Genomic DNA, 13,525 nt, shown 5'->3' on the forward strand with positions numbered 1-13,525 from the left:
TACAGGCGGCATGAGTGAACTGCTTTACTGGTCATTTGGTGGCAAAATCTTCCAGGTATTGAGTGTCGTTGTCATCATCATCATCTTCATCATCATCATCACCCGGGCATCATCATCGTATGTAGAAGTGGACATTTGTCATCATACATACACTTGTTGTCCACATGTCAGAATGGTAATATTTCCAAAGTCTACAGAGCAGCATCAAACATAAACCATATTCCTTGAGTTTTGCTGAAAGTGAACACTTCATAAGAAATCACTGATTTATGAAAAATATCTTTTATTCGGAACCTTTAAGGTCAAAAATCTCTCATCCCATAAAGTCAAACTTAATGGGTATTTTAAATCCTTATACAGCATTCATTGAACACTTTATGTGTCTTCATAAGTCTTGCGATGTCTAACAAACAATTTGTCTTTGTACTCCTACACATATCTGCTTTCTGCTGCTCACCCTAAACAATGAAAGATTTATCATTTTGTAAAAACCTATTGTGATTGGTCAATCAGTAATTTGTTTTATATGAGCCTAAAAGACTAAATAAAAATACTTTTTCAGCTCTCCAAGGCAAAGTGTGCTCAAGTTAATGTTTTTAATATCAATTGGTTGAAAAATGTGCCTTAGATATAGTAATGTAGCTATCCTTTTTAATGTTCATTGGGTTTGGTTAACAGAACAGCAGACATATGTTCCTGGCAATGCACATTGACTGTGTTATCATATGTGCAATAAAGCTGTAAAGATCCAATAAATTTCCAAGTTTGTCAATAACATTTATTTACAGGACAAGTTTAACTCTTAGCATTTGTATATTGTAGAGTGCACTGATATTTCAGGACTACAAAGTTTATCTCTGAAATTTTTGCCTCGGAAATAATTTTATTTGACCAATTTATGACAGAACAATTATACAATTGGTCTGTAAAAGCAAGTGTTTCATTCATTAAGTTCAATATGCATGATGTCAGGGTAAAGTTTATAAACGAACATGACTTCTTGCTTAGCAAGAAACCCCATGGTCTACTTAACCCTTTGACTGCTGTAATTTTGCTCTCCAAAATTTTAATGCAATATTTTACCAATTTTTGTGAACTTTTCTGTAAGTTTTTTCATAATTTTGGTCCAAATGGATATCATAATTCATCGACTATAGCTTTTCATCAAAATTTTGGCAAAAAAACAGAAAAAATTGACTGCAGTACATTTTATAAAGGTGACAAAAATTGGCTTTTGCACTCAAAGGGTTTTAAAATAAACTGTGGATGCATGTGATAAAACAGCTGTATAACTAATTTAACCCCAAAATAGGATACTTCATGTCATTTCAACCAGAGAAATACCAGGTAAATTCTATTAGGAGCCTGATACTACTTATGGTTGTACAATTAACGTCAAGCAATTACTAGAAATAAGTATGCCACTGTGTTTAAAAATTAGGTTACATGTAATTATTATCATTCATTTTCAATCATCATGTGATATGGTTATTTGTTGATTAATCCTTAGGAGATCAGTATGTGGGCTTCCAAAACTTTCAAGTTGTACATTTGACCTACTTTATAAGGCTTTGCTTGGTGTTATGCAAGCGTTTCAGTTTGTTTAGAATTCTTCATTCATGTTAATTATGATTGTGAATGGCTTGAGCTCAAAATAACTCTGTCTGTGCTGTAGAGACATTCACTATGTTGTATGATTGTAAATTTAATGAATAATATAGGCCTATTAAGTGAAGTATGTAATTAAATCCTGTTTCAATTACCGTAGTAATATATGATTGAAAAAATTTGCCCGAGTATATATGACATACAACCTACTGTATCATTTTGGCAGTGTAATGGTCAGCAGTGTAATGTAATCACATATGATTTACATGAGACATTGTTTTCTTTATTGACTACTGTGTAAGCTAAACTAAGAAAATCAATATTATTACATGTATATATGTATAATGACCACGTCATGTTTGAGTTTAGTACAAAGGGCACTTGTACAGCAAGTGTTAAAGCCACTCCTTCTGCAGATCCGGTGCGTTTTATATTATAATTTTCTATGACCTCATTGTGCACTATGCTGAAGGTCAGAACAATGCCATTGATCATGGCCAGATTGACCCACTCTGTATGAATGGTTACAAGGTTAAAATAAACCAGACAGGCATAGACAGTTGGCATTTGAATTTAACTCAGTGTGATTGCTTGCTTGATTGATTGATCAATTTATTGCCACAGCTTACATCAGGCTGTTCTTAGTTGTCACTTATGGTTTACCAATATTAAATACTTAGAAGATCTGTATCATCCCTAACATACTAGTGTATATATATATATATATATATATATATATATATATATATATATATATATATATATATATATATATATATATATATATATATATATATATATATATATATATATATATATATATATATATATATATATATATATATATATATATATATATATATATATATATAGTAGTACAGCTAGGTTTATGAGAAATGTTTCAGGTGTATATTCAGACTTTGAAATTCTGATTTTAGTCAAAGTACAAACAGATGAAGTGTTGTAAACATATTAATGTGAAGAGATTGAAGTTTTGGAGTAAAATGAGCCAGTAAATTTTTATTGTGAATATGCATGAGATATGGGTAGAGAGGTACAAAGTGGAAACTGTCATTGTGAACGATATTGAAAGCTGTATAATGGTGAGACAACGACCTGTTCTGTTTGCAGACAATTTATCAAAAACAACTTAAACTTGGTAAGGTCAACATAGTGAAAACATACCTTCAAGTTCATATCCAATCAAACTTACTGAATTATTGGTTGTTTTTTTTCCTGTGCAGCAGATGCCCTTTGTGGTGAAAACAGATAGAACAGTGCAACTACAACAAGTACAATGACAGGTAGGCGGATATGCTATTTTAATACATCAGTCACAGGTCAAAGGTCGTCATATGCTTACATTATTTACCAACATGACCTTTGTTCCAATTATTACCACACAGTCACCTGACGGCTTTCATAGTGCAACTGCTATTTTCCATTTTGTAGTTGGAACTTTCAACAGGGAAATAAAACATAGGTGAGATAGAGAGAAACTCTATTTGCTGTAAACTTATGAACAGGAACTCAACATGAGTAAATATTGTCAAATATGTGAGATACTCGTTGCAGTTATTCACACTGCAACATTCTCCTTCAATTTTTGTCAAATTTACTTTTTATGCCCACAGCCAGTGTACACATTTTTAGTAACATTCTAATTAAACATTTCGGGCGTGTCAAGCATAACTGTTAAATTGCTATTTGTATAGGTCCAATTACAGTTTTCATAACAACAGCCCCATGACAATTACAAAGCCCAATGGTGATTGGTTATATCATATTACCCTTTGGATATTTGTCTCAAAGTTTACATGTAATGCAGACTGTATTGGCACCTCCCCAGCAAATTAAGATGAACTATCTCAGCTAAATTTACAAAATTTAAAAAACTGTAAGAGGATTTATATGATTCAAAAATAAAATGATTCATTTCCCTGAAATATTATGGTAAAGTTTATGATATGACCTATATATTTGAAACTAAATTTTCTTCCTTCATTTGGCACAATACTATTTTAGCATTAGTATCAATGAGACTTTCCAAATGTTAATTGAAGTAAAGGTGTCTGTAATTTAAAATTATGAGTACATGGTAATTCTCTATGCCTGAAAACTTCAATAAATAAAATTTTAGCGTTCAGCTTTTCCTGATAAAACTCCAATTACATCATATATTTGATTTAAACATGTGAGAGTCACCACTTACAATGGCATCAACAAATCCTGGAACTTTGCATTGCTGCTGTCAGACCTGTATCTGACATCAGAACGTATAAACATTGAATGCTATATTTTGAGGGACATTGAAATTGAGTACATTTCTCAACCAATGCTAGAAGCACAGTCATAGTGAAATATAATTCTGTTCTTTATAACCTCTATGTTGAGGGCTAGTTGGTTACTTTGTATATCAACAGGCCACCTGACAAATATGGACTGTTTAATCTCCACAACAGCTGACAGGGTCTATCAAATTTTAAATATCATTTACATAATGATTAACAGATAGGAAGGCACTGTTGCGTTTGTTCTGTTTTACATCAGAATTATCATTTAAAACATTGTAAAGATCATCCAAGTGTTTAGAGATCAATGATTATTTTAATTTTTATGAAATACAGGAAGGTATCATTGTTACGTTTTTCACTGAAATATTCAACTAACGTTTTAGAAAGTTTGCTCATTATGAATATTAAAATTTTGATCCAGAAATAATTTGCAACAAGGGTCAGTTGATGCATGGCTTCCTTTTGCTGAGGTTTTGTGTGATTTCACCGAACAGTCATACATGCAGTTACTATGATGTCTTCCTCTGCAGAGGTACCCATGCATGATTTTATCAAGCCGTTGTCATGGCTACTAGGAAGATGGCAGTCGGAGACAGCTACGGGGATGTACCCGACCATCCAAACATTCCAGTATAATGATGTGATTGAGTTCAGCCACGTTGGACAACCAATGCTGAATTTCAGGCAAGCCATTTTGATCCTTTCATAACAACATGAGAGCCAAATTTGCTAAAAGGTCAGAGGTTATCATGATGGGCCAAAGTCAACATTACTTCCATAGGATAGACATAATATACTTATTTTTCTAATAAGAACACATTTTCTTTGATGGTTGAATTCATAGACCTGTATCAGTTATGTTACGGCTTTATGGACACATCAGGAAATGGCTGACAAATGTCAACAAAATGATGATATCCATTTTAAGGATTATTATTACCATAAAAATCTTAGCCTCAACTCCACATATTCCTGCACAGCACGTACTTGCATGTTATTTCACTATTACTAGTTTTTCCTACTGGCCTCACAATTCTCACTGATACTTTAGTCTTCCCAGGCCCCCCAAAAAGTAAAAACAATTGACGAATTGTTATCATTTGATTATTTGTAGAAATTATAAGTGAGTCAAAGCCCTTCCAAATCAAGAACTCAAAATATGTAGTCATTATCATGACAGTGATTCAGACACATTGTGGTTAAATGGTTAAGACACATGTATCTGTATCACTGTACCCCAAATAAATAAATAAATAAATAAATAAATAAATAAATAAAAATTCTTTCTAACATTTGAAAGTCACTTGTAAAAAAAAATTGAAGAAGTGTGTCTTGAAAGGAAGTGATAGCATTTCAGCCTTAGTTGGCTCTCTGCAACTGTGAAGTCTGATATGATCAAGTAATGTATTAAAGCAGCAAATAATAGGTAGGTGAGATATAGGTCTATGAGCTGTGGCTCACAAGGAGGTCAGCAACACCTTTTTGTCTCCTACTGTTTTTCACGCACTTCTACCTAATTACAAAGAAAATTGCAATATTTCTTATTCTGCACAGTCCTCCACCTTTAAATGTCATACAATCTGACTGTGAGTTATTTTTAACTTCTTATCCAGTGTAAAAGCTTCCATGGATGGCAAGCCACTACATAAGGAATCTGGTTATCTTCGCATTAAGCCTGGAACATCACAAGTTGCCTACCTTGCATCACATAATTTTGGTGAGAATGCCATTTCATATTTTCACACTCGTGTGTGTTTTATAAATATTTTATCTTCATTCTGCATGAGCAATTAATGATGTAAGATTCAGCAATGAGGTTAGCTTGAATATCAATGAACAGTTTTGTTGCAAAGCTATGTTAATTTTTTAACCATTGGCCAGCTTCAGTACAGTTCCGTACAATCCTGTTTGCTTATGCTCAAAAGCCGTACGAACTCATCTTCAGATAAAAACATTTCCTTCAATCAGGTGGACACATTCTCATCGGTGCGTTGATTGCATGATATTGTTTGATATGTTCCTTGATTCCCATGCAGGTATTGTAGAGATTTCTGAAGGTACCCTTGACAATTCTACTATTCATTTAGAATCACACACCATTGGCAGGATTTCATTTGCCTCAGAACCAGCTGTTCTCAAGGTGGGAATACTTCTGCTGTCATTCATAGCACTGTTTAATTATGTATAAAATAGATTCACTTCATCCCATCAATGGATGATAGAAAACACACCTGTACAAACTTCTTTCAGACACTGTAATTTCACATATGTCTGTTATTTCATACTAAAACAAGGTGACTTTTGTTGACTTTGACAGATTTAAGGTAGCTTTCCGCCTTTGTTTTGGTATTTTGAGTCAAAAAAACGATTTTTCTTTTATCCCTGAAAAGTATTCCTATAATATTGATCTTCCTTGTGTGTAGAATATCTTGGTCGTGAAGTTCCTGTTTTGGGGTGAAATTTTGGAATAAAAATGTACGAGAGGCACAGGTGTACATTTTGGCGTTTGAGACTACCGTTAAGTCTTGATTGACAAGGGGATTACGCTAAGCAAGCAGCGTCACTGTATTCACATGCACTTAGACAACATACGCTGTGAAAATCCCATCAGCACCTACCGTTCACTGCGTGGGTCAAGACCATAGTGTGTACCTGGCAATTAGGCGTCGAAAGGTGGGTCTTACCGTTTTTCTCATAGGGGGGGGGGGGCCGCTCCCAAAAGATCACAATTTATCGACACAATCGGACAAGGTCAGACTTATGACGGTACAATTTCAGATTACACAAATGGCCTACGCACTAAATGTTTTATCTGGGACATTTTTGTGCTTTTGTAAAAGCACCAGGAGTGGTGGATAAGTTTCGTAATGTTAAACATCTTTGAAGAGGCTGTCCCGTATACATAAATGGTACGTTCCACTGGCGGCCTTAGTGACAGCGGGAACACTTGAATACCGCAACAGACACCCTTCACATCTTCAACATTCAAGCAACATTCGGCCTCTTTCGGCCGAAGTTTCGGCTTCTTTTGGCCCCAAGACATTTCGACACCCCTGTTACGATTTATTTTTTCCCTTCAAACTTATTAGTAACTGACAGACCAGTCATATTCATTAGCGTGACCTTTGCGTTCTAACCAGTATGACTTTTACAGTGCCGTTTAGGCGCCGCTTTTCAAACTTTGACAGTGTCGGCGGCTATTGCTATTGAAAATGATATGAAACTCTTTTCTCACGGTTTTTCACCATGTTCTCACAAACTTTAAAGCATGTGAATGCTGACATTATACTTCTCAGTGTTTTGATTTGTAACATTTGGCACGAGTTCCCCAACCAGGTAGTGCCGAAACGTCTTTGGTCGCGTTGCCTAAACGTCTAGTTTGGGGTCGGAAATTGTGCGGCCGAAACACATTGCGCCAAAAGGTCTAGAAACCCGACATTGTCCGTTCGATAAGAATACTAAGTGAGTTGAACAATTGATGAATAAAAATGAAATATCAGAAATCGCGGCACTGGAACTACTTGGGATTAGAAAGTACAAGGTGGAAACAAATTGCATGGGCTTCAAGACAGCGACAGGAAATTTTCCCAAGGCAAAATACCTAGCGATGCAGAAATCGCACGCCACAAAACAATAGCTGCTTTGGTTTGCAGACGTTTTGGCACAATGGCAGTGAACTGATAACGTCAAGGTCGTGTCAATTCCGCGGTCTCGTTTTTCCTTGTCCCATTTCGTCCGCGTTATTACCCAATAATCGTACGATGCAACCACCCTATCACTAAATGAGAAACCGACCTTGACAAGGTAAAAACATACGTCGACTAACAAATGTTCATCGTACACCGGACGAATGTGAATCAAATGATTTTATTGGAATGGACACGACAACATTGTTATCAGTTATCATGGCAGTAGCCAAAATGCTGCAGGACCGAAGACAAATTTCAATATGAATTTGACCGTCACAACGTAATAACGTAATCGCCCTGAGTTTTCATCAACATATCATCATTGGTCGGTAAACCATTGAATGAGACGCTTACGGGCTAACTACTTGAATACAGTGCAAAACACCATCCCAATCCTGAGATTTACATGTAATGAAGACGGGTCTGATATCATATTCGCCTGGAATCGATGGTACTCATGTTGGATACGAACAACAGCAGAGAGTTATCTATCTGTGACGTATGACACTTGACGAGCGGTCTATCGCATGCAACTTGCGCTTGATGAAATGACGTACTTTTCTCTATGTTCATGTTTTCTCAACTTCTCTCCTTTGACTTTTATGCTGCCGACAGGCGATTGGTTCATTTTAGCATAAATGACTCCAGAAACGGTCTTCAGCCACAGAAATGATGTACAGAGTGAGGATGAACTATTGTCTCAGAAATGCTCGTAGTTTGATTAGTGTTAATCGGTTTTCAAGGCGTGTGAAGATCTAAAAATGGCTGCTCACTGAATCCTCGGTTACTCTAACCGTAATGAATCACAGCATGGAGATGTCTTTTTTATCTCCATGATCACAGACACCGCAAATGTACATCCACATACAAACGCAGATATTTTTGTTGTCCGCCAATATTGTTTTCCCTATATCACCCATCGGGCTCGCTTTCATTCCGCAGCCGTGAGTCGTTTCCGAGGTCGAATCGAATGCTGCCATAAACTTAAACTGTAGTGTACGCTTGTCATGGAGGTAATTAGTCCAAGCGCTCGTGTAGACGGCATCGAGATGTCGTAGCAGTTCCGACAGTTAGGTCGAACAGTTAATACTCTATTTAAACCTTACAACTAATCAGTCTACAGATTATGCATAATCCCTTCCCTGGCACTCCCCAACTTTATTTACTCATCAGCTACTATTGCGCTCTAAAAAGAGAACAACGCTCCCAAAATTCACCCTTTTTAGCCTCATTTCGACCGTTGACACTGATTTCAATGAGTGAATATACTCTTGAAGTTGAACACTTTGATTTCACTATCTGGTTTTAGTGTTTTGTCGGTTGAGTACATTGTTTATTGCCATTCAAAAGGAAAAAACCGAACCAATTTACTGAATCGCCTTTTTCTCAGTTCGGCATTTTGTCACATTGCAGCACGTTCAAAAGAGTTTAACTCGAGAACGCGTGAACGGAAGTTCACCAGATTTTTACAGACGTTTGTCAAGTAGGTTGTCTCCAAAACCGTGTCTCACTTTCTTTATGAAGATTTTTAAAGTCGAGTTATTGCTGCTTAATTAGGCGGCATTGTAAGACTAATCGGTGGATAAACTTTGACTCAACGATATGAAAAAACTAAGGCCTTTTTCAAAAATCTGAGACACGGTTTTGTATCCAGTATTCTGAAGACCAATTGCCCGTTAACACCTAAACAATAGCCCCTCTCCGCTCAGACTTAAACTTTTTTACGTGAGACCACCCATTTTCTTTACACTTTCACTAAGATCTTCAAAAAAAATCATTGCACACTAATTTTCTTGATAAAACAAAAATATTCATAGAAATAGCTTTCAGGTGATATATAATACTTGGGTAAAAGTACACATCTTGATGGCAAAATTCACGTTTGAAAATAGGTCGTCGCAAAGGTGGAAAGCTACCTTAAAGGAGTGTTGTGCATAAATGACTGCCTTGAGGTCATAGGGGGAATAATGATTGAGTGTACTGAATGTGAATATCATGGATTTAACTCTTTTCATCCACTGAGACTGTGAAAGTAGCTTCTAGTCTTTGTTTCAAGATTTTCCTACTGCACTTCTCATTACTAATACCATATACATGTACTAGTACTCCCTAATATGCGTGTCATATTACCTGTTTCACTTTCTTGGAAGTACAGCAACAACAAGTACGAGGCAAGCAGTGTGCCCTGTTAAACTTACCAGCTCTTTGAGTCAATTTTAGAATGACTTAAACTTTAAGCCCGATACCATTATGTATGTAAACATGTGACATTTTCCTGTGTCAGAGAGAATTTTCTAATGTTTAATTGATGCATGTCTGGTTAGCATAGAGGGCGCATTGAAACAGGAATGTCCAAATTGCTATGACAAACAGAGAGAAGATACTTTTGCATTTTCACCACAAAGATAATACAGACACTTCCACAAATTACTCACATGCATATGATCAAATCCAGAAATACTCAAGCCCATGCAATAATATCAGTAAATGCAGACAAATCAGCTTTGAACACATTTTCACATAGTCCAAAGAGCTACAAGAACATGTAGACAGTGAAACTAATTACCTGAAAATATTTATTTGACATATTTATTCATTTTCTGTTCCTGTACACCTCATTTTACATACAGATTGTCCGGGATATCAAATTGGTGGCACCTGATGAAATAGAACAAGAAGTTGCCATGGAAACCAGCAAAACACCGCTTACAAAGCATCTGTCTATCAAGTACAAGAAAATCGCTGCTGATAAATAGACATGACGCATAAGTGGGTAGCTTTCCTTCGCTCACTACCTTTGAAGAATTGAAGTCAAACGTGCAGAGCTACTACTACTCACTGGGGAAAAATGTATATATCTATAAGATTAAGATTTAATCTAAGCATGAGTGAAGCACAGAGTGAAAATTTAAGAAGGATGACATTATCATAATTAATATAATACAGCTCATGCAGAGTCATTTTGATTATATATAATAGTGGTCGATGACAATCTGTTGCTTTTTTTGAAAATCAACTCCCTTTTATCATGGCAGCTATTCATATATACTTAAAAATATATCATCACAGTTGTTATTCACTTTTCTGCTTTTTTTCATAAGTTGTCAATGTCATAATTGGCAAAAATCAGGGAAATCTCCATGACAGCTTATTGACATATCAACTCTGACTTTGTAATGTTTTTAAAAACTGAATTTTCATACAATCTTTTCCTATTGGAAGGAATTTCATTAGGTTTATGTGAATCTAACAAAAATATTAAATTATCTTCTAGGGCAGCTGAGATTTCTGATTTATTTTCAGTGAGTCAACAACCGTATTAAATTCTTGAATTTACTGTTTAGTAAGTTTGAAAAGGTATAAAATCATATGCAACACATGACAGAGTATTATCACTTACTGTCAATCACTTCATTCCTATTTCTTTGTACACGTAGAACACTCTTGGATTTAACATGATTTAAACTTCAGGCTTATGAAAATGTCCAAATCAATGATTTCTAAATCTTTTGTATTGATTTTTCTGTTTTCTTCGTCAGTGTTTGACAGACTCTGATATTTTCTGTTTTTTATGTTCTATCTCAGTACAATGCTACAAAATCACTCTCAGAATGTTTTCTCAATGTCCGTTCATGAAGTAATATGTATACATGTATTGTACATGCAATGTCTGTGTTACTTCAACTGATGTTAAAATATGTTGGATAATTATGATAAAATATTTTCTCTTTATTTGGTATTTCTGAAAGTTAATAAAAATGTAAAAGTGTATTCAAACATGTACTATTTACATTTGCAATATCATGAAATGTTTCACATTTTGCAAGTAACAGTGGCAGTAGCAGTAACAATTGAAACTGAAGAAATCAGGCAAATAGCAAAAAAAGATTGCAGATGACCGACGGACATATACCCTGTCAAGCCCTAACATGGCAATTCCTTAGTGAATAATTCACTTTAAAATGTCAGAGTAAAGTTACAGCAAGTGTGACATTCAGTGTACATGTATTACACTTTGGTGCTACATTTGCAGTTTAACCAAATTACTAAAAGATGATTTTAAGCATATTCAATAGTGTAACTGCAGCCTATTTAATGTGTTGTACCAGTGTAACTGCTGCATATATAGTGTGTTGTACCAGTGTAACTGCTGCATATATAGTGTGTTGTACCAGTGTAACTGCAGCATATTTAATGTGTTGTACCAGTGTAACTGCTGCATATACAGTGTGTTGTACCAGTGTAACTGCTGCATATATAGTGTGTTGTACTAGTGTAACTGCAGCATATTTAATGTGTTGTACCAGTGTAACTGCTGCATATATAGTGTGTTGTACCCGTATTAGTGCACCATATTGGGTGATTCATATGATTTCTGGATCCAAGATCAACTTAGAAGCATAAATTTATGGTTTTTCAAAGAAGACACTTGGAGAAAATGACCACAGTGGGATTTTTTTAATAAACACACTGTGTGAAAATGTATTAGACTGTAATTATGTAAGTGGTTTTGGATGATCAGCTCATTCATTTTATCCCTTCTGCCGAGTTTGAAGAAAGAATGCAAGTTTTCTCTATGAACCGTTTGATGGCTATAATAAGTGATTAATGTAATATTTAGAAGCTGATGAACATGTACCATGATAAATCCTGGTGCACTCAGCACTTTTGTTGGGCAAAAGGATACTTGTTTGACTATAAGAATTATTAAGCAATAAAGATTATGGTGTAAACTCTATGTAGGTGCCCTTAGTTTTGATATATGCATACATGCAGTTTACTAATGGAAATACAACTTATTTTACAAACTTCATATGCTTTCATATTTTTTGTTTTATAGCCAATTCTTAATTTGTAAAGACCATTCAAAAAAATGTAACCTCTTTTTTACCATATATAGATATATGCAAATTTGCTTTGACCAAGCTACTGAAACAAGATTTTTTCCAAACAAGCAACTGTCAAGGTTGTTTCCAAATTATTTAGGTATGCTTTGTGATTGAGAAATATGTCTGCCACTTCAGGATAACTGCAAAATGTCCTCTACTTGTTTTCCTCTACAGATTATGGAAAACGACAAAAACCTATTTTTGCCTTGAATTTCATATGCAGGAAAATTTTTTTTCAACATACTGAAAAGACTACAAGCCTGATATTTTGAGCAGTTGAAAGACATACTGCAAGACTTTTAGCATCTTTATGTAAACTGAATACCAAAACAGTACTGGTATGATTGTTACATCTATCCTTTCATTTATGTGAATTGTTGGCTAACTTACGTGCAGTCCCTTGACCAAAATCTTTTCAGATATAATATCTCATTTGAATATTCTAAATACTGACTTCAATAAAACTTCCCTAAATATTTTGTCAGTTATTGCGTTAAAATCAACTATAATTTGCTATTCTATGTCAATCCTTGGGTTCTCCACGTTGTTTTTATCTTAATTTTGTTTGTGTGCGGGTCAAGTTTTGTGTGTGTGTCCATTTCCCGATATCGAGCTTCCGTACAGTCCAACCATAGGGCCCTCAGGCTCGGATGATGATGATCAGATGGTGATGATGATGATGATTAAATATTTAAAAATGAAGAAAAATAAAAATATATTCGGACTCAGTAAAGTTGTTGTTGTTGTTATTGTTGTTGTTGACAGTATTTGCAGTAAAGAACAAAGTATGTGCTGCAAAATTCAATACAGCCTTACTGTACACATGGACTGCAAAATTCAATACAACCTTTATACTATACACATGCGCTGCAAAATTCAATACAGCCTAACTTTACCCATAGGGGCCTCAGGCTCCGATGATGATGATCAGATGGTGATGATGATGATGATTAAATATTTAAAAATGAAGAAAAATAAAAATATATTTGAACTCAGTAAAGTTGTTGTTGTTGTTGTTGTCATTGTTGTAGTTGATAGTATTTGC

At 35.0% G+C, this 13,525-nt stretch overlaps 2 protein-coding genes across 5 annotated transcripts in view; one reads left to right on the forward strand and one right to left on the reverse strand.

The window, feature by feature from the left end:
- Nucleotides 1-2,924, reverse strand: part of LOC139119278 (cysteine protease ATG4B-like) — a 24,555-nt gene extending 21,631 nt beyond the window's left edge. The window contains exon 1 of the mRNA XM_070682986.1: nt 2,794-2,924. The gene's annotated coding sequence lies outside the window, so the exon portion shown is untranslated. The remainder of the gene's footprint in view (nt 1-2,793) is intronic.
- Nucleotides 1-12,329, forward strand: part of LOC139119279 (peroxynitrite isomerase THAP4-like) — a 13,412-nt gene extending 1,083 nt beyond the window's left edge. For 3 of the 4 annotated variants that reach the window (XM_070682993.1, XM_070682988.1, XM_070682992.1), the window contains exons 2-6: nt 2,853-2,912; nt 4,433-4,586; nt 5,516-5,619; nt 5,939-6,042; nt 10,222-12,329. In XM_070682993.1, the coding sequence (XP_070539094.1) occupies nt 2,906-2,912; nt 4,433-4,586; nt 5,516-5,619; nt 5,939-6,042; nt 10,222-10,347 (495 nt within the window). In that variant the 5' untranslated portion in view covers nt 2,853-2,905 and the 3' untranslated portion in view covers nt 10,348-12,329. The remainder of the gene's footprint in view (nt 1-2,852; nt 2,913-4,432; nt 4,587-5,515; nt 5,620-5,938; nt 6,043-10,221) is intronic. The other variant, XM_070682991.1, reaches the window with a different exon arrangement.
- The last annotated feature ends 1,196 nt before the right edge of the window (nt 12,330-13,525 follow it).

The sequence above is a fragment of the Ptychodera flava genome, chromosome 19, assembly GCF_041260155.1.
Source record: "Ptychodera flava strain L36383 chromosome 19, AS_Pfla_20210202, whole genome shotgun sequence".
NCBI lineage: Eukaryota > Metazoa > Hemichordata > Enteropneusta > Ptychoderidae > Ptychodera > Ptychodera flava.